At 38.6% G+C, this 27,512-nt stretch overlaps 2 protein-coding genes across 3 annotated transcripts; one reads left to right on the top strand and one right to left on the bottom strand.

Moving 5' to 3' along the window:
• The first annotated feature begins 427 nt into the window (after positions 1-427).
• shc3 (SHC (Src homology 2 domain containing) transforming protein 3) lies at positions 428-23,850 on the top strand. Of its 2 annotated transcripts, XM_051412813.1 has the most exons (14): positions 428-442; positions 3,359-3,526; positions 4,974-7,771; positions 11,701-11,771; positions 14,856-14,919; positions 16,388-16,507; positions 17,498-17,551; positions 17,798-17,849; positions 17,936-18,065; positions 18,168-18,321; positions 18,467-18,560; positions 18,669-18,860; positions 20,494-20,819; positions 21,007-23,850. In XM_051412813.1, exons 3-14 carry the CDS (start codon positions 7,136-7,138, stop codon positions 21,133-21,135), a joined length of 2,022 nt encoding a protein of 673 aa, XP_051268773.1. In that variant the 5' UTR covers positions 428-442; positions 3,359-3,526; positions 4,974-7,135; the 3' UTR covers positions 21,136-23,850. The 2 variants fall into 2 exon arrangements, with proteins under 2 accessions (XP_051268773.1, XP_051268771.1); XM_051412811.1 differs by lacking the exon at positions 428-442 and having other exon boundaries at positions 1,007-3,526.
• On the bottom strand, positions 23,765-27,512 carry LOC127370603 (sphingosine 1-phosphate receptor 3). The gene is made up of 2 exons (XM_051412814.1): positions 27,243-27,512; positions 23,765-26,810 (listed from the first exon to the last, which is right to left on the bottom strand). Exon 2 carries the CDS (start codon positions 26,734-26,736, stop codon positions 25,591-25,593), a length of 1,146 nt encoding a protein of 381 aa, XP_051268774.1. The 5' UTR covers positions 26,737-26,810; positions 27,243-27,512; the 3' UTR covers positions 23,765-25,590.

Below are 27,512 nucleotides of genomic sequence, written 5' to 3'. Positions count from 1 at the left end.
TCCTGTCGTCTTCAGACATTAGATGCAGAACATTTTACATATTTAGCCATTACAGGAGGCAGAACATGTCTGGTCTTTAAAAAACTAAAAAGACATTATCAGTTCTTAACTAAAGTGAGATTTATACTTTAACGAACATGTTTTCAATAAGCATTTTTATATTTTATAAAAGAAAAATCATGAAGAATGAATGGCTAAAACTAAAACTTCCATGTTTGCAGTAAGTTATAACAGACATGGCAGGAGTCGTCGTTGTACCTGTTTGAATACTATAAACTTTGTTTGTAGAAATTTTACAACAAACTAACTAAGGTAACGTTTCAAAGTCACACCTGCCGTTTAACGTATTGCTTTAAATGTCACAAGAGCTGTGATTGGATGATTTAGGTCATGTGACCAGAATCTCGTGCCATCCAGGTTCCATGCCGTCATCAAATAACAGGTGAGTCATTCATGTTAACATCGCTTTTCACTCTCTCACTTTTTTTGTCTAGTCTGTAAAATATGTTTCAGTCTCAGTTGTCATGTGTTTAATACTTTTTTTTGGTAATTGTTTTATCATAACTTTTTATCTGAAACGGAGAATATGTGTATTTCATGGGGTTGTAGTTTTTAGGAGCACAGATGCAATGTGTACAAAAAAACAAACTCTTAGCATTAAAGAAGTTCAAAACCTTTGGGGCTATATTTTAATTTCATTTCATTCGTTCATTCATATTTGGCAGTAAATGACAACAATTCACTCATACATTAGTTCGTGCGAAATGGTTTTATACTATTTAGGAGAGCCAAATTAAGATTAATTTAACCTTGATTCGTTCCCACATGTTTTGCATGTCAATGCCTAATAAGTCTTTTCATAGATACAATATTTTTTACAGAAAAAACATATATATCTAGGCCTATGCAAAAATATGGTATATACGGGCTGGTTGCATGGTCCCACTACATATGTAATTTTTTAAACATTACTAATGGATATACCTCTATACATCTCTATCACATAAAAAATAGTGAAACAAATAGCATATAGTTTATAGTGTATAGTTTAGACATAGACGTCATGGAAAGACTTCTTCCTGTATTGCACAGGTCTTGTGTGCACTTGTACTGTGTTAATATTATAGCCACAATAAACTCATATGGTGTGCAGTATACACTAAATAGATTAAATTAAATATGACAATTACTAATTTGTTGAATTTTCTATCACTATTTGGTTAGTTGGTTTACATAATGGCTTGCATGGTCGTCATGCACCTATGATCCTCTTGATGCTTCTACTGCTTCTGCCGCTTTTTTAATGAAGCATTCACAGAAAGCTCAAATGATACCTCAGACATAATTATGAAAATGAGCTCTCAAGGCCGTGGATGTTATTGTCCACACAGGAAATTCTTACATCACTCTGCTCTCTTCAAGAAGGCTATCAACATTGTTCCTCTTCGCTATTCATTTGATTTTGTTTCATTGAGCTTTTCGGAAACATGACACACACTTGTATAACCATAGGCAATAATGCTATTGAAATATGGTCACAAACATGCTTATATTAGGTCATGGACAGGCCAAGAAAATGAGTCTAGAAATTCCATTCAGTGTGAACATAATGGTAATCAAATGTTATGTAACTTTTATTTATATTTTCGTCAAACAAAGGTTTGTCTGGTCCATGGGATTTATAGACGATATATAGGTCAGTTATTTGTTGTCATTATTCCATAACTTGTAACAAAAGTTGTACTGGGATGTAAGACACAGTGAAACAAGCAGATGGTTTTATGAACATAAAGTATCTGTGTTAAATATGAAGCAAATGAGTGGCGCCAAACTGGATGGACTTAAATGTTTTTTCTTTCTCGAATATTATTTAATCAAAACTGAGCTTGCACTTTTTTAGATGTTGAACTCATTACAAACAAATCATTTTAGTCCGAGCTATGTCTGAAAAACTGTTGACTTGATTGTCATGTAATTTTGTACAGACGTTTATGCTTCCCTGAGGGGCCGTGCTCTGGGGATTTTGGATGTCCACTGACTTTTCCAGTAGCGCCACCATGAGGTTCACATTTGTGTTTTTTAGTGAAAAGTGGTTTGGTCCAGACATTCTTGCCCCTCAGGATGAATTATTGCCACTTTGGCAATATCTTGACTTTTCGTGTACATCATTTTTTTGTCCAATACTTGAAGCTTGAACCAAAAGTAGGCTTTCATACTGTAAAGTGTAGATTCCTCAAGAGTACCTTAAACTCCAGGGATCAACTTTGTATTTGTCTTGTGCTCTCTGGATTTGCGGCGATGTCAACCGACAGCGTCAGATGGCCAAGAAGCAGTTTCTGTTCAAAATATTTTCAACTGTAGCGACTTGGAATCCAGAAACTTATTTTTGACACAAATCCTTGTGGAAGCAGACATGTAGCCACAATAAACTGAGCCTAAATTAGGGGTGGTTAAGTTTTCATGGCAGTAACCCAATGATATATAGGCTACCACTTATATGGGAATGACATACTGAAGACCAATGCCCAACATTCTCCCAGGACTACACTTTGGGTGGGGAAAAAGGCTTCTGCACTTGTGGAAGTTAAATCTTGGGAATCTTTGGTCAGATTCTGGAGAATGAATATCAGGTAGCCTTAAAGAAAGCTTGTTTAAAATATATGTAATGTTGCTCATAGTCTACTCTTATCTGTGCCGTATGTTCATGTTTTATTGTGAGTGTTATTGCGAGTGCAAACATTACAAACTTAAATCATGAGCCAGATCTCTGGAGCTTTTGGTGTTGTTGCTGTATAATGCATTTTTCTTTTTAAAATAATGACAAAAAATTGTCACATTTTACCAGTTGCCAGTGTCTGCCCTTTCTGTAACATTGGTTATTTTGCTTCTAGCTAGTCTGAAAATAACTCTTGCTTTTTTGAATGTTTTTGGTAACCTGGCAACAGTAGTCAAGTGGAGAAGTGTCTGCTGCTTTCCTTTGCCAACGGATGCTCTTTTCCTCTGTCTCTCCTTTCTCATTTGCTCTTAATGTATGTCTTAAAAATGAGATAGTAAACTGATATTGAATTGCAGTGGAACATTATGTTAGTTGTTGTTATAAATCTATTAAATGCTATGAAATTTGGTTGATTATCTGGATGACTTATATGTATATTTTGTGTATGTTCTCAGTTAATTATCAGAAGAGACATTTCTGTTTATGTTTTCAGAGCACTCTTATTTTGAAAGCTCTACCTGTCACTTACCTGCGCGTTAAGACTTTACAACATTGGAAAAGAGGACCCCAGGATAATTTGTCCTTTATGTTTGTGCCATCTTATTTATGATTTGTTATAGACGCTCTCTGAACTGTCCACAGATGGATCCCATCATTCACTACAGGAAGCTCCACCATGTGGCCTATGCAACCTGCTGCACTACCAACTCCTGCTGAGGGATGACTGGGTTTGTCAGCCTCTCCAGATATTCCCGCCTTTTCTTTTCAACTCGACACCCTTGTGTTTCTCTCCACAGGGGCAGGGAAACGGTGGGTGCACTCTCTCACTTCCACATTTAGACAATGCAATAGCCTCAGAAAATGATTGCATGTTAGATATTATTTATGTGAATAACAGTAGTGGCTGTCAGATTAAAGGGCTCAATGCTAACATTAACATGCTAACATGCTCACAGTGACAATGCTAACATGCTAAGGTTGCTGTTGTGTAGACCTCCCCAAATCCACTAAAGTGCAGGACGGTCCTACATATGTTAAATTGTGATATAGTAGCAGGTAGTGAACGTTCTACTTAAGGCTTTTATAACACAGTCTGTTGCCCCACAAAATCCATGCCTTACATTGCTGTTGTGCTTTTGGTTTTAGAAAAGCAAAAAAAAGAAAAAGAAAACAAGACACCATCCTCCCCAGTTTTGGTATAGCCTTTATAACAACCCCATGCACACTGCTTCAATATGTGGAGAACCATATCAATCATGTCATTCATCATGGATGGACTAGGTTCTGTGTTTGCTTCGGCATCACACAAAAAATAGCTTTTCTAAACTCAAACATGAATACTTAATGTTTTAAAAAAATATATTATATAAATAATAATAATTGACCTTGTTTTCAGATGGACATATCAACAGTTCTGTTATAATTCTCCTCTATGGGGAAAATGCTTTTTGGGCTGCAGGGGATTATTTTTTTTTTGCAGTACTTGCAGTTGGCCACAGGGACAAATTGTCAGCAAAACTTAATGGCCTTTATTCAGCTCTTTTAATACATCCATGGGAGAAAGCCGAAACTTGACAGACCTGCCATGTCTATGTACGGTGGGTTGCTAAGCCATGATTGGACACACATTGTTTTGGAGGAGGGGTTTACAAGATGTAGATTTTTTGTCCTGTGACTTTGACAGATTATACAAAACAAGCCTCGTAAAATGCTGGCATCATTCAACTAAAACCACCAAACTGCAAAATTTCCATTTTGTTTATATTTCATATTAATAATGTAATATAGCTAAAATACTGATGTCAGATTCAAATGAAAAAGCCCAGTTTGCATTTTTAATTTTCATTGATGTTGTTGTTTGCCAATTTAAAAATAAAATTGCTAAGTTAAGTTCACATTACAATTTATTACATTTATACAGGATGCTGATTATGTATTTTCAAGTTGTCCAAATATACATCTAATTATATCTGTCAACCCAAAATACATTTGTTGTTCTGGTGCATTTGTACTATCTACCCTCATACATATAAACAGTAAGTCACTAATTAAATGTGTAGGTGGTAACTGTTCACATGAATGTGGGAAAAAAGAAAAAAAAATGATAATGGTGACAATCAAAATCATGGGGGTGGCATTTTTACTTGCTAATTTCTTGCTTGGATTTTTTTCTTGTTTCTCATTCTGTTAACATAAAATTCTCTTAATAAATTATGCAAGAATCTCATATCCGACGATGTACGCATTATTTTTAAAGGGCAGTCAAGGGAAAACAAAATGTACACCTGCGTCTGGAATGGTCTCTTCCACTATTCTGCAAGCCTCCCCTGAATGAGTCATCCAGCTGGCTCCTCATTGGATAAGACCATGCCATCCCAAGGGATTGCCTTGCAGAGGCAGAAAGGCCTTGCTTCCATTCACAGAAACATTGGTATGCCAGCCTGCTATTTCATTCACATAAAAGACTAAATATTGCATGCTTTTTTGTCCTCTTCTCTTATCCTCCTTTGTCTTTTTGCCTCCTTTTTTTGATTTGCGAGGGCCTGCCTTTTCTTCCCTGCTTTTGTGTTTGCCTTTTTTTCTGAGGAGAGAAGGCAGACGTGCTGTCTTTTTTTTTTTTCTATGTTTGCCAGGCAGGAAAGAGAGATGTTGGGAGGGACTGCAGTGCGAAATCTGCAGCAGAGTGAGAGCGGAAGCTGCTTATGAATGAGTGTCAGTCTTTCGGCTTTGCTAGATGCTCCTGAGGACATTTTACATGAATGGTGTCTGGCTGTGTGCTTTCCGCTACCGGGGAGACAAAGATGCTTCTTTGCTGCTGGTTTTAAGGAGACTCATTGGCCTTTTCTGTTATCCTTTTGGTTGTTTCATTGACCCATCTGCCTGAGAAACATGTCATTCATGTTGTGTTTTTTTGAATATCATTCATGTAGTTCAACCTGGACCAATTGCTGTGTATTTTAGACTAGCTGTTAGATTATATCTGCTTCCTAGTTGTCAACTGAATGTTTTATTCCTTTGTTGCAGGATACAAATGGAGAATTAGTGCTACACATTAGACAAATGGTCTCAAAACAATTTTATGGAAATAAATAGCTTTATTCAGTTTTGCTTTAATGCCTGATTATAAACATTTTGTGCAGAAACAACAAGTGTATTATTTAGTCATAGGTTTTTGAAAGTACATAACTGAGAACCAGGAGTGATGTCTGCCCATACTCTGCAGCTATTATAAATTAACATGGACAATATATTAATGATGTTGCGTATTTCCAGTCATGTCAAAATTTTCCTGTGTTTTTGCTTTCAGTGATTTATAGAGGTTTATTTTGCATCCTATAAGGAAAAGGACATCTTAATGAAATGTTTGAATAGAGATTTTATTCTTGAATCAAAGATGTCTTTATTTTGGCAGACAATTGTATCTGTAAATTAGGTGTAGGCTAGTTCCCATTACTTATTTCATTATTGTCTCTGTGATTAGTTTGTTGTCCGTGTCAAACTTTTATTGCAATTTTTACCGGTTCATCCATTTTGTAAGATATTGAGTATTATAGGAATTCAAGCAAATTATTATGAATAATTATGTTGCTAAGTTAAATAATCAAACTTCCGCTCGTTCCTCATTTCCTTTTCTCAGAAAAACAAATACGACGGAAAGAATTACAGGAAATAAATATCAGACTAGGGAATTTAAAAATTGATGGGTTCTAGTGTGCTGTAAGTGGGAGGTTTTTTTCTCCCTCCGACAGGAAGTGATTTGCAGTGTTCAGCAAGCCTTTTGTTGAGAAGGTTTTCTCAGATCAGTGAGTCATGCTTTAGCTCTGAGCCGGCAGGCAGGCAGGCAGGCAGGCAGGCAGGCAGGCAGGCAGGCAGGCAGCAGTCAGTAGAGAGTATTTGCTCTTCCCTCGCAGTATCCGTGATCATCGACAACATAGACCTTTCTCTGTTCTCTTACTTTTTGGATTTTTGACGCCAGAAATCAGCAGCAGCAGCAGCATCACCGCTGGAACCCAAACAAGCTGCACCACAACACTGGCAGCCTTTTAGGGACCTTTTTCTCTCCATCCTCTGCTTCCTCTGCCTCAATGCTGTGTTTCCATGGATTGTGTCTGTGTATTTCTCTCTGACGGATTGGATTGCAGCTCTGGATTTCATTGAGAGCAGATTGGACTTTGGTGACAGCAGCAGCAGCAGCAGCAGCAGCAGCTCAACACATCCACCACTGTAACCTCAATAGAGAAAATTACAGTCAGGTGGCCTGTGATTGCTAAAAGGCGTTTGCTGCCTGTACCGCTGCTGCTATGTTACAGGAGAGGGTAATCAGCACGGCTCAGCCACGTCTGCCAGCACACTTGTGAAAGAGGCAGGCTGTGCGTGTTGGTTGGTGGAGAGAGGGGAGAGAGCAAGAGAGAGAAGGGTATGCTTCACCGTACCAAATACAACCGCTTCAGGAATGAGTCAGTAACATCCGTCGATGAGCTTCTCCACGGCCTGTCCATGAACCCCAAGGTCTCGGCCACCCCCCAGTCTGCAGCCGAGACATCTTACACACCCCCGACTGAGGTCCAGTCCTCCTCCACCACTACTGCTTCCAGCACCCCCACCAGCCACGGCTCTGACCACCTGGAAGATGGAGGCACCACCCTCTGTACACTCATCAACAAGGTGTCCAGCCTGAAATTCAGTAACTCAGGCAGCTTGCTGGGCATCAAGGGTCTGCCCTCAGCTGTCAAGGACCTGGCTGTGTCTAAGCTGCAGGTGGGTGGGGGATCGGGCTCAGGCAGCTCCAGTGGCCCGAGCCCCGGTGTGGCGACTACAGCAGCGACAGCCTCTGGTGTGGGCGGCTCTCTGTGCAGCTCGGCCTCCCATTCAACCCCCTGCTCACAGCTGGAGCCAGCCGTCAGCATGAGCAAGAAGAGCAGGCTGGACGAGCTCCAGCCTGGCAGAGAGGACTGGAATCCAGGTGGAGGTGGTGGACTGGTGAACAAACCCTCCAGAGGATGGCTACACTCGAGCGAGAAGATCTCTGGTCCAGGAGTGACATACATTGTGAAGGTTGGTGGTCCCTCTGTCTCATGCTGTCTCCATTTTTGTCCTCTGCCTCTTTTCCATTCTTCACCCATTCTCTCTTTTCTTTCAATGACTCCAGCTTAGCTACCTGCAAGGGTAGATAATGTAGTTTTATTGGCACATCACAACATGCCCTTGAGTAGGTGTATGTAGGGTGGCTAGAGCAGAAGGCTGAGTGAAAGAGCAGCGACCAGAAAATAGATATTGAATAATTCAGGAAATAGAGAAGGTCAACATTGGCGAAAAGCAGAGAAAAATCTGTGATTGGAAAACAGAAATAGCATTGATATAGCATTTTGAGCATGCTGTAAACATTTCAGTTTATGGTACATTTCTGTCTTTGTGTATGTGGAGCCGCAGCGTTATGCTTTTGTAACCATGGTGATGTGTTATTTCTGTACATTGTGCATCTCTATGAGCTGTACAGCTGTTTTAGCTCGCAGATAGTGAAATGGTGGAATAGGAAAAAAAAAGACACGCAGCGCATGTTTGTCTCATCACATCCATATCTCATGTTAATGTCGTTCAGCCATCATACATCACTTAAAGGAGCACAAGTTGGCGCACAACTGCGAGAGCTTTGAATGTCATCATGCCGGCAATGAGTCACTAGTATGAGGAGTGATGATGCTGAGCCCTGGCTCTTCAAGGTGTAAAGTGAATGAAAAAAAAAATGGAACAAACCATTTTCACTGATACCGTAATGTAGCAGTTAAGTGTGCATTTGCCTCAGCGTTTCTTTTATTTAAGCAGCACATTAAACAAAAAGCAACATTTAGTTTTTGGGTGGCTGAAAGAGCATACTGAGCATCATTGCGTGGTGACATGTGTTATATTCCAAATCAAGTTACATAGTGTGATTGCCATCATATGACACCTACTACAACTTGCCTGAACAAAGCCTACTGTATCTGTGACATTCCATTAACTGCATTAAGGACAAGAGCGCTTATTTGTCCAGTCAATGCTGCTGCCACACTGTGAGAGGGGAAATGGGTCCGGTCTGTGCTCCCCCACCCTCTGCTTTTCCTGTGGTTTGAGTCCTGTGTGTATTGAGTTCAACGTGGTGTTATGCTCACAGCACTTTTAATTAGCATCATGTGGTCACTCTGCGCACATCATGCACCATTACTCTAAGGGACATTGATTGACAGTGGCACTGTTTACACTCACACTTTTAGCCCATGGTAGCTATGTGTTTATGCAAAAACAAAACACACGTTCAGTCTAAATTTTGCCCCACAACAAATAGCTACATGAGCTAAAAACCTCAACAATAAAGCTCCGTAAAGCTTAGGGAACTGCAAATTTGGCAACCCTTTTTATAAGCAATCACCATTCTTTTAGCATTGGTTAGTGTATTGTAATTCTTTACTGCTCATCTTATAATCCATGCCTGTGCATCATCCGTGTGTGGTGCAAATTTTTCTATTCATTCAACATTTATTAATACTCATTTCATCAACCTATTTTATTTAGCCTCTTGATAAAACAAGTGCTTTATCCTCTTGACCTGACATATCATTGAACAGAACTGCACAACATAATTGTGGTACAACAGGTTTTGTGACATCTTTAACCTGAGTGCAACTAAATGATATGAAAGTCACTTTTTATATATGGAAATAAACTAAATGTTTACATTTATAAGCACATCTAAACTCCAGTAAGCAACAGCTATAGCCAGTGTGAGATGACTTAATGTTTCAGAAGGTATGTGCCTGTTATAAAGCCAGTACTGTGTAATACACATTTAGGTCTGTATGGTTTTGTTAGTGCATCACTCAGAAGTTGTGTTGTTCACTGGGATCATTTATGGGCACTTCAGAGCTGGCCTCCCATTGATTTTCATAATTAATTTGAAGTTCAGTTTTCCTGTGTGAACCATGTACTTGTTTGTTGTACAGCATGAGAGAAAAATGCCTTCATGTTGTGCTCAGAATAGGTCCATACCAATTTTAGAACTGTTTAATATATTTTTGGCCCTGCTGAATTGTGCACTTCAAACTCACGGTTCTTAAAATAGATAACATTAAAAATGTGCAAACGTCATGTTGACAAAATGGTATTTGTTTGCTGGTACTTGCAAAACGCTCACTGGAGAGAAGGGGCCTCATAATATGAAAGTTATGATTCTAATAACTCACTTCTCTCTGAAAAGGAGTGGAAATAGAAACGCTAGTGTGTCTGGATGTCTGTTTTGTTTACAGCCAGATTATGAATGTGATTCTGATAACAATAGGAACTCGTCAGCACAAAATGTTCCCAGTCTGTGCAACATTAATCAGAAGAGGTGTTGTAATGTGAGTAGGTGGCTGGTGCTGAAGATGGTTTTATGGGATAGGACTACAGTCACCTTATGTGGCATAGTAACACACTGATGCACTTTCCAAATCCCTTTGAACAAGCTCTGACTTGATGCTTTATTCCAACTTTGCATCAACTTTGTGTCAGACTCCTGCTAGATTTTTTCTATTTTCAACTAGAAAGTAGAAAACTGTGATACCAGCAAGTTTATGAACACACATTTGCTGATGCAATACAGATTTATGTCTTAGTACATTCTTTATATCTTATTGCACATGCAGATGAAGGTGGGTTTATATTACCAACTGAATATTCAGTCACATCCCTTACATATCCATTTGTAAGATCAGTAATGCGTATTAAAAGAATTTGTACTCAGAGTATTGGGTATTGCAAAAAGCAACTTAAAGTTACCCTGTGGAGTTTTTATTGTAAACAAACAAATGCACTGTATGTGTTCTTGATGCATAACAATAAAAACAAACTATTCATGAATTTCTTTCCTCATAGGACATTTGCAAAGTCTCTATTTCATTTCAATCCGGCATTGTTTACATCCATGTTTGCTAGGTAGCAGCCTTCTTCTTCACTGTCTTTTCTTGGCATAAGTATCTTGGTCAGTCTGTGAAGTATTGTGAATAATAAATAAACACATACACACGTTAACACTGCTCCATAGCGCTAGTAGTGGTCAAAAACTCCACAGGGTACCTTTAAATCAGAGATTTTTTGAGTCTTAAAACAAAGAAAGCTTTTGTTTCAAAAAACAGAATTGCTGAAAATGTGTCTGTTACTATGGCAACTGAAGTCCTGACACTAACCTGCTAAATGGCAAGTTAAATTGATCCTAACCCCTGGTGCCAGACCAGTTTTCAGGCTCCAACTCTCAACTGGGGGCTCAACCAGTATTACAAAGTTAAAAGCACTTTAGGCAATTTATTGATGATTTTAAAATACAATACATTTTATTGCTGCATTTTTTGTATTTTAATACAACTAGATTTGTCTATGAAACTAGATTGTGTAGAGATTTTTTTTAGATAAATATATCTACGGCCGCATTGTGAAAGATTAGAAGCACCATACAATCTTTAAGATTAAACCAAATGGAAAGGGCTACAAGATTTCACTGGAAGTTACAGTTAAAAGGGAGAGACAAGAAATCTATATGGTATTGTCTCCGACATACAGTATGGAGGTGGTTGTGTCACCTATATGTTTGCATAGTGATTAAGTGCCTGATAAGAGATGTATTTTTTCAAGAAAAAACAAAATTTTTCAAGTCTGTAATGTAAGTTGGCTACTATTATTTACTGTTATAGCGTACCTATAGGCAATTTATTCTAATTTCCAATACACATGATCAGTGATCCAGATCTTGAACCCAAGTGTGTAAGAACATACATTTAATATATCAACACATTGAGATAACTGCATTAACTTTAAGACCAGCTACCTTCGAGATCATAATTGTACACAACTTTGAACAACTGCGTCAAGTTGGATGTTAACGTCCAATCCAACAAATCAGGTGTGTTTTCTGTACGTGATGATGTGCTAGTGGTGAAAATCTGAATGAAGGTGTATTTTATGTTTTTGCTTTCCAGTATCTGGGCTGTATAGAAGTCCTTCGGTCAATGAGATCTCTGGATTTCACCACAAGATCACAAATTACAAGGTATGTTTGCACTTATTTTTCAGATTTTTCAGGATTCATTTGATTTCCCTTTAAATTAATCAAAAAAGCTCCAAGGTCCATTTGCTGATTTAAAGCCTTAGTAGTATGTGTGAGATTTGAAATGTAAAAATATCTTACTTAATGGCGCATGTTTTGATTCTAATTCAGAAGATTTAGCAATATAGTTGTCAAACATTTCGACACCATTTATTGTGTACAGCACTTTAACCTCAAAGAAAAAAAAACTTGCATGGGTTAAATTAGCTATTTACTTCAATTTTATTTTGTTACTATCTACTGACACTTCCAAACAACAATCATTAGCACATTGACTATTGTATCTCATTTGAAATTTTGTTGAAATTAAATGTATTCTTGTATAAAAGTTAATATACCTCTTACTACAAGTACAACACCATCATTGCTAAAAAAAAAAAGAGCCATGGTAACTAGAGAAGTTAAAGGTCAGCCTGAAACCAGTTTCATATCTATTTTGTCATACCCTTTCTACTTTAAATTGTAACACTAATGAAGATCTGCAGTTTAGCTATCTTTCCATCAAAAGTTATATTACACAAGCCTCAACTTTGTTGTGAATTAAATAGTCTTTTATGTATTCATGCCAGTTAAATCCAGAAAGAACTGTTTATACCAGGTTGAAAAATACTACCCCAAATATACTCATGCAGCATTTTCTAAATTGATTCGAATAGCACACATTTAAGCTGAATGTCCAAATCAGCATTATTTTATGTTTATAAGATCTTCTTATAGACCAAATTCCAAACTATTATTCCAAACTATACTGTTATTATGAGATAATATATAACTGTTTGCCATGTCTTGAATGAACAAGACAATGGTGACTCTATAGCTGGTCCAGGCAAAAGAGTAAGAGTAAATTTGGGGGCAGAAAAGCGATAAGAAGAACAGCAGAAAATGTACTGCAGAACAGAAAGCAACAGCAGAAATGGATGAATTTAAAGTTGTTGCATTGTTGTTAGTAAAACTTTATGGACTATATTATCAGTTCAAACTGGTCAGTGAAAATGTTTGATGTAACCAAATGTGTCTAAATCAAATCACCTCTTCTAAAAATGCATTTAGGTTGCCTGTTATCACAATTTGTTTGCAGGGAATTTTCTGACTCCATGTGTATCTTTGAAATCATTGACCAATGTGCAGTGAGGCAAAGGCCAACAGTGAATCGGTTTGTGTCATGTCCACTTTTATGCTTGACTTCCTGAAGTCAGTCCAGACTAACGTTAGCTTACAGGGCCACACAGTGGTAGGCTCTCTCAATGTGTGTATGTGTGTTTCTGTTTCCCTCTAATAAAGAAAGAGATGGACAAATAGAGAGATAAAGCTTTATATCTCATTCTGTTGCTATTATTAGATGTATCCTTTTCTAAAAGAACCTACTGCTGTGTGGGATTTATCCAGGTAGATACAGAAATTAACGTTAATGTGAAACCAATATTCACGTTGGAATATTCACTAGAATTTGACTTTTCTTTATTAAAGAAGCTCTATCTTTAGCCACTATTCAAACCACACATTGTTGTCTTTTACATAAAAATTAAGCACGGTGATGGCCGGTGCAGGTAAAACGGTTCATTTCCCATCTTAAAGACAGTTTTAGATTTCAGTCTGTGATGCGTAGCACTGTATAACAGATACAGTTGCGAGGTTTCAAGAGGTGCAGTGCGTTTGCAATATTCCCTATGGCACCATATAAACCACTCTACACTGCATATTGAATCTTGACTCATGTCTCTTGTGGCCAAGGTGATTTCATTTTATGTGTAACAACCTGTAGAGTTCAGGCATACTGTAAATACAGTCTTTTTGTTTTTTCTTTGAGTGTATTTATTTACTTTTTTGTCTTTTATTATTTTCAAGACAATGAAATTACAAGATTTGTAATTAAAACAAGAATATTAAATAGTAGAAAACAAGAAATATAGTAAATTAAAATAAGAACAAGAGTTTCACATGCCAGGTCTGAAAAATATTAACTTGCACTTACTGTATATCTAGTCAATATTTCATTTCCCAAGGTTTCCTGAATAGTCCAATAACTCAGATTAGACTGCAAAGGTGAACAGAAGATTTAAACATTTTTATCCGTAATAATGAGTAATTGATGGGAAACAATTGAATCAGTAAGAATTGAACCATTACGATTACAAAGCACTAAAATTAAAACATTTACCAGCTCATGTGCCTTAAAATAAAATCTGCCTGACAGTTTGCCTCACAACATCATCCCATGTACAAGTGAGTACAGTTATCACAATTTAAATGTTATAAATATGAGAGAAAGAGGACCCAAAATCTTCAAAATATAGAGATTTCTCATGTAGAAATAATTCTCATAACTGATTAAGGAATAGCCTAAATGTTGGAAATGTTTAGTCAAGCTAAAGGTGTGGATCTACCAATCCACCACTTTTGTCCAAAATGAACTAGCTCAACTACTGGATGGATTACCATGAGATTCGGTGTATATGTTCATGGTCCCCAGGTGCTGAATCCTTCTGACTTTGGTGAACCCCTGACTTGGCTTTGTCTGGGAACCATGAGGGTGACATTGGCATTTTAAGTGAAATCTTACAACAACTGTTGTATGGATAACTATGAAATCTCCCTTTCAGGATGAATTGTAATAACTGCTCATCTCTTAACGTGTCATCTAACTTTTCAGTTCTTTGGTTTCTACCTGCAAAACTCATTCCCGTCAGCCTCAGGTGTACTTTGTGTTGAGTGCTAATTATCTAATGTTAGCATGCTGAACATGATATACGTTATAGCTGATAAACATCAGGTCATTGAAAGCATGTAAGCATGGGGTTGTTTGCATTTTAGCCAAGTTCTGCTGTGCCTAAATTAAGCCACACAGAGCATGGCTTTGCACTCTTGTTACTTCCAAGATAACAAAATATTATTTTTGTTATCTTGGCAATGTACGTAATCATGGCAAGTAACTGTAAATACAGTCTGACTTAACGCCAAAATATCTGTGATTCTGTGGTTGTCTATGGTCACCATCTTGGCTTCATCGTCTTCTCACCCTCCCTCTAGGGAAGCCATCAGCCTGGTGTGTGAGGCTGTTCCAGGGACCAAAGGAGCTCTGCGGAAGAGAAAGGTACATGGAGAGGGAAGGAGGAGGGAGGGAGATGGAGTGATCACGGAGGAAGTGATGCCCACACTGAGAGAGCTGAGAAAAATGATTGTTAGTGAAAGGTACAGTAGAGAGAAAAAGAGGAAACAGCATTAGATATTCATTTACCCTTCCACATTCTATATATAGCATCGCCTCTGTAAGTTCTTTCTCTCTCTTCCTTCCTTCATGTAAAAAGAGATGGAAAACGGAGACAGATAGAGAGAGGAAGAAATGATGAGAGAGAGAGATTGTACTTAGAGAGGAGAGAGGCTGAGGAGAGAAGAGAGATGAAGAGGTATGGGACTGTATGTGCGTGGGCGTAGCTCCAGCCCACGATGCATTGCACACCGTGCACAGTGCTTAGTGACTCATGTAGTGCACAATATCTGTGATCAGGAGGCTGAGCTAGTGTGTGTGTGTGTGTGTGTGTGTGTGTGTGTGTGTGTGTGTGTGTGTGTGTGTGTGTGTGTGTGTGTGTGTGTGTGTGTGTGTGTGTGCGTGTTTGCTCGTGTGTGCTCGTGTCTGTCTTCTGTGTGTGTGTGTGCGTGCGTGCGTGTACGTGGTGTGTGTCCATAGTGTGTGAGGAGACTGTGTCTGAATGTGGGGTGTGAAATGAAGCATTACTCTGCTCTCTAGAGCTTGTTCAAATGTCAGGGAAGAGTATATAACACAAAATCAGTGCCGACTAGTTTCTCTTTCAGACTAGATGTAAGATATAAGATAATGTTATTTTGGCTGTGTGACAAATGCACTATGGTGACATCAGCCTCATACTGGGAATTTTGAATGGGTTTGGCTAATTTTATCTGGCCTCTTAGCCTCCTCTCTCCTCATCAGAATCACCTCTCACAACAGTATCTTAAGTATCCAACACTTCACCCCCACCCCCATTATTAGATGAAATTTGCATCTGTAATCGATACAAATATTGAACAATAATGTTTCCTCTGTATTAATTTCCTAGTGGTAAAATTACACTTTATTGGATACTCCCTAAAGGAATAGTTGTACATTTTTATGACTTATTCCCCGAGAAAATAAATATGAGGCTACAGCATGCAGCCGGTTAGCTTAGCTTAGCATAAAGACTGGAAACAGGAGGAACAACTAGCCTGGCTCTGTCCAAATATAATAAAATCTGCTTACCTATTAACACATTATTTCTCATTTGTTTAATTTGTGCAAAAGGTGTACAAATTTGTGTAATGTAAATTTTTTTTTTAAGTCACAGTGAATAAGCAATAGTTGCAGACATAGAGTATCCAATAGTGACTTTTAGAGGTGCTGGTAGGTGGATTTTGTTACCTTTGGACAGAGGCAGGCTAGCTGTTCCAAAAAAACAAAAATGTTTTTTCCAAAAAAAATGTCAAATTATTGCTTTAAGATATACTGTATAATTGGTTGCTGTAATTTGTTTTATTTGTGTCTGTCTGTGTCCTCTGATCCTCAGCCACCGTCCAAAGCTCTGTCCAGTATCCTGGGGAAGAGCAACCTGCAGTTTGCTGGCATGTCCATCAACCTAAATATCTCCACCAGTAGCCTCAACCTGATGACCCCCGACGGCAAACAGGTCAGTGTGCAACCTTTGCAACCTTTGTAAACAATTATAGGATTATGTGAGCCACATACATGTGATAAAAATGAATGCACCCCCGTCGTCAAGATTAAGAATACATCTCAACGGCAGACAAAGTAAAAAAAAAGTGATCAGAGGATGTTCGTTTCCAAATTTAGCAGCAATAAAGGAAAACTTATTCATAGCGCTTGCTAAAAATATTTTTAAAGAGTTATGGATGTTTGTTTAATGAGGTTAGTTAAAAGAGGAAGACAAGCAAGAGCACATGATCTCTCCAGATGTTGCTAGAATTACCAGAGGAGGTTGGCAACTTGACTTTCTATGTGCACATCACTATATTTAGTCAGTTTTTTTTTGTGGCATGGGTGGTCAGTGGTTGCACTGTGCTTTGCTGTCTACCACAGTGTTCTTCTTGGTACTGCCAGCAGATGGTGCCAAAGTAAAGAGTAAATCAACTATTATACAATGTCACTCAAACAAGACAGAATACTATTTCTGATGTCTTGAGTGCCCGTTCCTTTGGTGATAATGCAGAGAATGCTTCAGAGTAGCTGTTGACAAAACACCAACTCACCCAACCTCTTTTCTTTCTGGTACCAATCTCTGATTTGCAGCTCAAGAAAGGTGAAATTAAACCAACTCTTGTAGGAAGCTGGCTGGATTCATGAAGCAAATTATAATGGAAATATGTTGAACATGAAGTTCCTAAAGTTCCTACTGTCCAGTCAGTGAAAGTGTATTTCTCAGAATGTCGAACTATTCCTTTAAAGCTAAATAAATACTTCCAATATGGCTGCCTCATAGTTAGATAGCAGACAGTCCTCTGTTGTTGAATAAAAGGGCAAAGGAAGGAAATTAAAGAAATTATGATATACATTTTACAGTATATGTGTGTAGAATTAATGCATGTGCGTTTTTATCTATCTGTATGTATAAAGATGCACTGGCTAACTCTTATTTACTGTATAATTTTACTCTTGACAGATCATAGCCAACCATCACATGCAATCCATCTCCTTTGCATCAGGTGGAGACCCTGTAAGTAACTCAATGGCCTGATGTTTATCCCTTTTTAAACATGGCAACGAGGTTAATAACCAAATATCCAGAATGTGTTACATTGTGAATTAGTTATTCCATGTTTGGAAAGTTTAAACCTTTCCATCATTGGTACTGAAAAAGTGACTTAACCAGAAAATCAAGGTTGTGGTATGAGGGTATTGTGTTTTTTATAGTTGTAGATTCCTACAACTGTTGTAATGTGTCTTTTGTTTTGTTTTTTAGGACACAACAGATTACGTTGCCTATGTAGCAAAGGATCCTGTTAACAGAAGAGGTAGGTGTTCTTTTAATTCATTATAGAGTGTCTCATATCCCACATGCAACATGCTTATTACAATGTTTTGCTCTGACCCTCGTCAGCATGTCACATCCTGGAATGCTCTGACGGGCTGGCCCAGGACGTCATCAGCACCATCGGCCAGGCCTTTGACCTTCGCTTCCAGCAGTACCTGCAGTGTCCCTCAAGCAAACTGTCCTCCACACATGACAGGTGAGGCGTTGATGATACACTCGCAAAAGTGCATATTCACATACACAAGTGTACACGCACAGACAGCGTTGGGCTTCATGATCAAACCATGTTTTTCCACAGGGTATTAAACATGGAGGAGTTACCATGGACAGAGGAAGAGGAGGAGTCAGCAGAACATCCTTACTATAACAACATCCCTGGCAAGATGCCACCACCCGGAGGCTTCATCGACACCCGGCTGACCAATCAGAATGCAGCAGCAGATGGATGCCAGGTACAACTCATAGATTCATCTCAGGAACTTGAACAGAAAATCTTGTGTTATCACGTGATATAGCAAAATGCCAAATCTTTTTTAAATGTCAACTCGGGATCTCCATTTGAGTAATGTATCTTAACTGATAACCGTATGTCATCAGATGGGCCCAGGTTCAGTAGATCAGACGTATTACCAAGGGCGGCACTGTGGAGAAAACTGGGGAGAAGAAAGAAAGCCCATATTCATACAACAGGGTAAGAACAAATCCATGCTTCCCACTATCTAAGTACACAAGCCTCATTTTATTTATTCAATCAATTAAATACTGTGGCTGTGGTTGTTTCTCCAAATGTCTACTGTAGGATCGTTTGATATATGCAGTCTGCCCGAGAGTAAAGGTCAGGCAACGAAAACAGGAGAGATGCCAGCGTATGTGAACACTCAGCAGATTGACGCCCAGGTGCTTGCAGCACTCCAGGCAGAGGCGGAAAATGTGACAAAGGGCATGGCGGCTGCAGCCAAAGAGAGCCCACAGAAGGACCTGTTTGACATGAGTAAGTGTTGGCTGGTGTGTTGTGAAGTTTGAGTTTTTGTTGGTCACATGAACTGAATAGTGGATTTGTAGGTACTCGTTAAGACTCACCTGTTGAACCACTACAAAGTATCTGAACAGGATCTTGCATTCAGAATTACTTCGTAAGATGATTTTCTAATCAGAGTTCTTAATTATAGAGGTTTCCTAGCTTTTGTTCCTCAGTCCTTTAGTATGGCATTATAATAATACCCCATCAGTATAAAGACAATAGGAGGACAGTTGTAATGTCAGTGTACAGCTTTATTATTTCTTCCTTTCGAAGTCAACCTTAGCCTTGCTATTATTATACATGGAAAGATCTGTTAAATAAAGATGTGTGTAACTATGTATGAAGAATCCATGAAGCAAATTACATGTGAGCAGTGAACTATACGATTATTGGAGTGAACTGTTCTTACATGAAATCAAAGTTCAGGTGTAATTGTCCACCTATTGCATTTCTTTAACTGTTAACATTCACTTTTTACTTTGTTCCTCTGCCAAAAAACTCCAGCACTTGCATGACAGAAAGTCATAATTCAATCAAATTGGATTCAGATTAATGTACAATACAATGTGGAACAATTCAGTTACTGGATTCTGATAGTTATTAAATAAGTAATTAAGTGCAGTATTATATGATAGTAGTGAACATTTTATTGACCATTACTAGTCAGTCATAAAAGTGAGCACCATTAGCTCAGCAGAAAAATAATCCCCAACCTTCATCCTATTGTGTGGATTATATTTATTGTTTAAGAGTAGCAAAAATCATTTTATAGTATTTTTAGAAATACTGTTTTGTGTATCATCAGCATAACAGAATATGAATATATACAAAATTAAATAAGTAAGAGACTATTGAAATAAGCTTAGTGGTTATGTTGTCAAATATCAAGAAGGTTCTGGGTTTTAAACATTGCTCTTGTCCTTTATGAGTAAAGTTTGTATGGTCTACCTCTGTCCATATCCTGTCATGATACAAATACATGCTTTGGTAACTCTAAATTGCCAGAATGCAGAAGTATCTGATATAGATATCCTGATTTTTCACACAAATTAACATGAATTAATCCGGAGCTCACAGAGGATCACAGTCAAACATCTCATATGAATGTAAAAGGTGTCCATAAGCTCTGCTTTATCCCATTTAGCTTAAACAGTAGTGAATGACAAAACAGGATCTTGACATTTTTAATGTGATGTATTTCCTGTTGAAACAAGATGTTTGTGTTGGACATAACATTATTAGAATTATTTTAAACTCTATTCCAAAGGAGTGGTTTAATTTGATAGGATAGGCAGAGGATCAGGGTCATTTACAAGTGGCATTATTAGATTTAGGTTTGTGCTTACTGGTGCAACATGAGGCCACCAGATTCCCTGTTTCTGTGGAAGTGACAGTTTTCCTGAAAGTTCAAGGTGCCTTGCATGCAGCGTTGCTCCCCAGAACACTCTGTGTGTATCCTTGAGGTCTGACAAATGTGTGGAGTGCACCTCCTTTTTCATAAAGTATTTGCAAAGCCTACGTTTTGAACCTACATTAAAACCTGCATTGTTTACATCTTTCCTCTCTTAATTCATCATTTTGGCACTGCCCTCACCTGTACCAGAGCCCTTTGAGGATGCCATTCAGTCGCAGTCCCACCCGGCGTCCCAAGGGCAAGCCCAGTCCCAGGTTTCTGGACTTCACAAGGCAGCATCCGTGGACAACTCGAGCCCTCTTCTTGTGCGCTCGCTAGCCTTCCGGGCACAGGAGGAGCTGGAGGGCCAGACATGGTACCATGGCAAAATGAGCCGCCGTGACGCTGAAAAACTGCTAAAAGACGATGGGGACTTCCTGGTTCGTAAGAGCACTACCAACCCAGGGTCCTACGTACTGACGGGCATGCACAATGGACTTGCCAAACACCTACTGCTGGTGGACCCTGAGGGCACGGTAAGACGGGGTTAAAGGACATGTAGAGTGTGTATTTCAGGGAGATACTGCTAATAGAAGTGAATGATTTGTGAAGGTGTCAGTGTGTGAGAATGCATACAATTCAAGAAGTTTGATTGTGCGAGAAAATGAATTAAAGCTAAAAGATATGTTAACAGACATTTAACATATCTTTCTCTTTTCACAGGTACGGACAAAAGATCATGTATTTGACAGCATAAGCCATCTAATTGGCCATCACCGTGACAACAATCTGCCGATTGTGTCAGCTGGGAGTGAACTGTGTCTCCTACAGCCCGTTGGAAGGAAACAGTGATGCTTGCAATGCCTGATGGGAAATAGGAAGCTCTGGACAGTCTCTCCTACCATCCTGAAACTTGAAGATGAAACACGAAGAGTAGATGCTTAAAGGCTCCATGCGTGACAGTGTTTTGGGGAAATTGGCCCGTGGTTACTTTACCGGAGGCACTGGAAAGACGCAAGATTTGTTTAAGATGAAAAATAATTTATAGAACTGTTATTATTTTGTTGTGATGACTGAAATGCTATATTTTTGAGAAGACATAGGTGCATTTGGACATAATATCTTGATTTGGTGTTTTAAAAGATAAAAAAAAAAGACAATTGTAGTTTAGTTTAGATGAAGTGCAAATCAAACCTCAAAGAGGTGTTAACAAGAGTATTTTAGAATAAAAACCTGAAATTTTAGTTTTGTCTGTCAAGCACAACCACATTTCTACAGGAACCATTGGCTAAGAGGTGGAGGACACAGAAACAGTTTGGACAACAAATGCTATTTATAATGAATTACTTTAGGGAAAATGTCCTTTAATCTCACCAATAGCGTGACAGCTCACTCAATTAGTCACTATATGAAATCTGCTTTTATTGGGGATTAGAACTGAATGTGTTTTGCTTTGCAGTAGTCACAAAGTGTTGGGGTGCAAACAGACATCCTTCATAGTGCTGTCAATGGCTTTAAAGATAAACTTTTTTTATGAAGTATTTTCTTGTGTCACTGCAGTCGCATGACTTAAAATCAACTGTTCTTGTGGACATTGTTCGTAGACCTTGATACCCCTTTATTTGAAAGAGGTGCTTGTGTATGCTGACACTGTAAAAATATTTATGCTTTTCAACCAGTGATTATTTCTGAATTGGTTTTCTCTGGATTCTTCTTTTAGGTGTGTAGTCAATGATTAGTTTTGGGGGCTTGAGTCATGCAATGGATATTCTCACATTCTTAATTAACATTTTCAGCTTAATTTGTGAACTTTTAAAAGTTAGTGTTATCATTTTTGAATGATCACAAATGAATAGCACAATCAGAAAGTTAGATCAGTTAGATCATCTGTGTCAGTTGTACCAAGACAAACTACCGATGTGTTGAGACGTAATTTACACTTTTTACTGAATTAGAGGAATGTTTGAGTTCACACAGTGTGCACTCACTGCAGAATGTTTAATATTAGATCACCGTCACTTATTGATGTGTGTGGATATCTTATGGTAAGACTACTTTATTGCCACAAGATGTCAACACAGAAATGCTTGTTTACCCCCCTTGTCACACTCACTTGAATTCTCTTGTGTTATCACTTATAAGTAGCAAAGGATGCTGGCTGTGTATTGCTTCAACTACTACAGTTCAGGGGAGAAATCCCACTCTAAGAAGCAAGTTTTCAACCATTATTGCTTGCCAGGTCAGCGTTAATTTGCATTTTTCAGTCCACTGTACACAATCGTTCCTCAGAACAGTTTACTGTATTTAGGTTATACGGACTGTTTTTGTAGAGTGGGAATCAAAATTTTGAAACGGCTTATAGAAATAGTACACAGCAGTTCTGGCAAAAAAGACTTTTTAAATGCTCTCATCCTTACTATTGTCAATACTCTGATGGATACCAAATGAATGGGGCATTGTATTTGATATGCACTGGACCACTTCAGTTGAACCAAAATCAGCATGTGTTCAATGAGTTTGACAAGACAGATGCAATGTAATATAACGTGCCTGTATTTTGCTGCAAGAGGGAGTGTACAGTACATGCATCTCACAACAACACATATTTTAGCAAAGAGCAGTATTGGGATTGTTATAAAAAAAAAATATCCAGCACCAGATCCATTTTGGTTTAAGCCGATAAGACTTTCCTTAATTCCTTGTGTCCCTTTAAAAGGGAAGAGGCAGTTTTGAGAGAAAGGTGTGAAGAAAAGGACACAAAGAATAATTGAGTTTTTTTTTTTTACACTTATCCGCCATTAACTTTTACTTTGTCCAATTCTTGGTGACATAATTTCATCAAATCTAATATCTTGGGAGAAGGAATAATGCGCTAAATTTAAAAAAGGGGAAAAAAAGAAAGCACTATGCTAATGTAAAGAATTATTTGGAGAACTGTCTTTATTTCTAAAGAGCAAATTTGTAGAATCAACTTGGCAAAATGTGCAAAGTTTTGAACAAAGCATATACAGCAGGAACAACTCCATACTTGAATCTCTCTGATAACATGACGATTAGCTGTGTGGCATAAAGAAATTATACAACCAAACACGCTGGGACACAAAAAGAACATGGCTTCTTTCCAGATTTCTGTTGATGAAAATGTGCCTTTTATTTGTACAAATGGTATTTTTATTTCTCTTTTTCTCTCTCTTCAAAGTGCAATAGCTGATCTTCAATGGGGCATGCCTGTTCACTAGAGGTTGTGTTTTGCCCTGCTGCGTGTTGCTGCTTGAGACTACTGTTTTCTCTCTCTATCTGTCTCTTTCTCTCCCTCCCTCCCTCTCTATTATATATTATAAATGTATCATTTCCAGATTCTAAATATAAATCTTTGTCGGAGGGAATCACACAGAAACTCACTATTTTGGAACAGGTATAGTAAAAAAAAAAAAAAAAAAAAAAAAAAAGGAAATAAAAACAAAGAAACAACAAGTCCAAATGATGTTTACAGATTTAATCTTTTGGTTGTATGGGTTTATCATTATTCTGTATGACTGTTGGCAATAAAACCGTGAATGTGTAGAATCTCTGTTTTTTTCTCTGCTGTAATAATCAGTAACATATTTCATTTTATGGTAGACAGCATTTAGCCATAGTGTCATCACAGTTTCCTGGGTTGGTTAATCCAAATCATTAAAATATTTTCCAACTTACTAGTGATGTCTTGCTATCCAGGTAGTTTTTGTGTATTTTCCCAGATTTTTAGATTTTCTGATTATCCAGAAACAGGGAGGCTATATCTGTAAAATATGTTGCTGTTGAATATTTATTATAATATTTTATTTATTATTATATTATGTTGATTTTTATCAACAAAACAAAAATCCATTCACCTCCACTTTATTATGGTGGCAGTAACTGATGTGTCGAAAGTTAGACATACAAAATCAAAACTACCTGCGTGGCTAGACACCACTACAATTTCTTAAACATTTGGGTGAATCAACCTGAATTAACTGCACTCTGTGGCAACATGGGGTGATCTAGGTGAATCATTGTTATACAGTATGTTTACTTACATTTTACTTGTGTCAAAGATAATATTTCGCATCGTATAAAAAGCTGCACGTAGCACACTATTTCTATTTCGCATGCTGCATTCACATGCCTCTTTCTCCAGTTTACCAGCTTCATGCTTTTAAAGTTGCTACATTTGTTTTCCACTTCAGGAATGATCAGGTAAAACACACACACACACACACACACACGCACACGCACACGCACACTCTCTCTCTCACACACACTCACTCACACAATTTAAGTTTCAATTTGGTACTAAAATCAGGATTCTGTACTGAACATGCAGAATGTTGTGAAGGTATCTTGTCAGCAATGATGATATTAACTACCATCATTAACCAGCAGATGGAGCTCTGGTATCACTGACTTACTGATGTTGAATGAACTGCATCAGTTACATTAATTCTTTGCAGAATAACGCAGTTTGAATGATGCTACTGTTATAATGGAAAGGGTATCAAGTGTTTTTTTTCAATCTCATTTACATCACATATACAACTTATAATGCAGTTTTAATTACAGTAACTGCACCGTATACTGTAGTATTACTGAGTAAATACAAAATTAGACTGCATAGAATAATAAATAATTACTATTGTTTGACATTACACTAATAATTGTCTACAATCATTTTTCATTACATTATTTTGTAGAACTATAATTGCACTTTAATTCATTGTAGGTGACCTTTCACTTGTTAGTCTTGGATGGTCATGTCTGTAACCACAGAGGTAAATGATTCCTCTGCCAAAGGTTAGAGCACCAGTTGTTCACAAATTGTCATTGTCCTGCAAAAACCACCTCTAAAACATCCACTTTTTATGAGCTACAAATATATATTTTTTCAGATACTCCAAGAGGTTTTTAGTTTAGTTGTTCTGTTTATTTTCTCTACCAATTAAGGATTTAACCTTTTAGTTTCCTTTAAAATAACCTAATTTGTAGATACATTGTTCTATCTGGACGGTGATGAAATATGAGCTCTTTGTAGTGTTACTGAGGTGCTATTGATTGTGTAATTGAACATATTGGCCTCATAAATTAATCAGTCTAATGACAAGTTTGGACATAAGTGTCCCAAATATGGAATGCCAATGTATAAAATAACACAAAAGAGAAACCACTGCCCTGCAGCCTCTTCCTGATGTCTACATTTCCTTAAAGAAATCCACAAATCAATCACAACTCAATGAGTTTACACATTAGGACCACCCACATCTTCCTATGCTATCTTGTTCTCTTCAATCAGTCTTTTCTGTCACTCTCAAGGACGGCGTGAGCAGCCCCTCCTGCAACCACTGACACCTCGCCATGGGCCGTGTCTGTCTCCTGCTCCTTCTCCGGCTCCGCCTGCCTGGAGCTCCGCTGGCTCTGGTTGGGGTTGTTTTGGCTGCTCCACGACTTGCTCCTGCTGCGGCTGGGCTCCAGAGACTGCTTGTTCCCGCTGTCGTTGACAGAAACCTTCCCCCTGTAGCAAATGCCACACACCAGACCTAAGAAGGCCCGTCTCATCTCGCGGCTGGCCAGAGTGTAAATGACTGGGTTCATGGCGGAGTTAAGCACAGCCACTGCGATGAACCAGTCAGCCTTGTAGAGGATGGAACAGTGCTTCCCACATGCCACATCCACCAGGAGCAGGACAAAGAGGGGCGTCCAGCAGGCGATGAAGACCCCAACTACAATGATGACAGTGCGCAGCAGGGACATTGCATGCTCAGAGTTTCTGTGCTTGCTCACCTTTCGGCTGCTGGACTTAACCAGGATGTAGATGCGGGCATACAGGACTGACATGGCTAAAAGCAAAACCATGAACACTGTGATACAGAAAGCTACGTATTTCTTGCTGTAGAGAGGGAGGATTGTGGAGCAATCAGGGAGGTTCTTCAGGCAGTTCCAGCCTAGAATAGGCAAAGCTCCAAGAGATATAGCGATCAACCAGCAGGTCCCTATGAGCAGAAACACTCTGTAATTCTTGTTGGCATCATAAGGCCTCATCTTGATCATAGTCAGGTGTCTCTCTATAGCAATAGCCAGGAGACTGAAAATCGAGGCACCAAGTGCTACAAACATGCTTCCCTCTCTGACAAACCAGAGAGCGGGTGAGAGCTGCAGGGTCTTCTCTCCCGACAGGAGCAAGTTGACCAGGTAAGCGACTCCAGCCAGCAGGTCGCATAGTGCCAGGTTAGCAATGAAGAAGTACATGCGGTTGTGGAACCTGTGGTTTCTCCATATGGCCACCAGCACGGTGAGGTTCTCCAGGACGATGAAGCTGCATATGATGAGGAAAACGACGGTCTTGGTGTCCACGGTGCCCTCGCTTGTGCCGATGGTGGGCCGGTGGTCCAGTTTCCCTGTGTAGTTGTAGTGGAGGTATATCTGAGAATTGATCATCTTCAAAGCACCGGCTGCTGACACTGGATGTCAGAAGTGAGCAAGGAGTCCAGTGTCAGCAGATTCAGGTTCAGCTGCAGTGGATGTGAGGAATGTGGGTGTTATTATAGAGCAAATTCATAGATTATTATGTTGTCATGGCCTACTAATACAGCAATTCATAGATCTGTCTGATGGATTTTAACTGAATAATCAAGTTTACCTTAATCTTATGGCAACAAGATGTCATTAAAACCAGTACATACCTGCAGAGAACCTTTGAAAATATAGTAAACATATAGTCTACAGCATACTTAAAATATACCACGATGCTGTTTGTTTACATAGGGATCTTGGACCACTGCCCAAACTTCCAAAGGCTCATTTAAAAATGTAAATAATCTTCACCTCAGCTTTTTTTTTAGACATGAAATTAGCTGCATTTTAAATCACAAATACACACTTTAGAGATAATCGATTACATTTCACAAAGTAGGTGTGCAAACTCCTGTTTAAACTCCACTTACCGTAGGATGCTTGCAGGCAGGGTTCAGTTGATAGTCAAACGCACACTCAAAGACATACATTTCATTGCTGAGCTGTCGTTTCTCCGTGTTTCCGTGATTTGATGTTGAACTTTAATTCCGTCTTCTGCCTCGCTCCGTGGAAGAGAGCAGCTCCTCATCTTTCACTGATCTCTAAACTCCGGAGCTCGTCGACGGTTGGCTGGAAGTCACACCTCCACCACCACCCCCCTCTCCTCCCCTCCTCCAACCCGGGCTGGGAGAGCAGAGAGA

This window comes from Dicentrarchus labrax, unplaced genomic scaffold (assembly GCF_905237075.1).
Source record: "Dicentrarchus labrax unplaced genomic scaffold, dlabrax2021, whole genome shotgun sequence".
Classification (NCBI taxonomy): Eukaryota; Metazoa; Chordata; class Actinopteri; family Moronidae; genus Dicentrarchus; species Dicentrarchus labrax.
This window is presented reverse-complemented; position numbering and strand designations above follow the sequence as displayed.

Excerpts from the sequence above, each read along its gene's own strand:
- LOC127370603 (XM_051412814.1), bottom strand. The coding sequence starts at position 26,736 with ATGATCAATTCTCAGATATACCTCCACTACAACTACACAGGGAAACTG.
- shc3 (XM_051412813.1), top strand. The coding sequence starts at position 7,136 with ATGCTTCACCGTACCAAATACAACCGCTTCAGGAATGAGTCAGTAACA. Across the intron at positions 11,772-14,855 it reads ACAAGATCACAAATTACAAG|GGAAGCCATCAGCCTGGTGT; the intron begins GTATGTTTGCAC and ends CCCTCCCTCTAG. Across the intron at positions 20,820-21,006 it reads TGGTGGACCCTGAGGGCACG|GTACGGACAAAAGATCATGT; the intron begins GTAAGACGGGGT and ends CTCTTTTCACAG.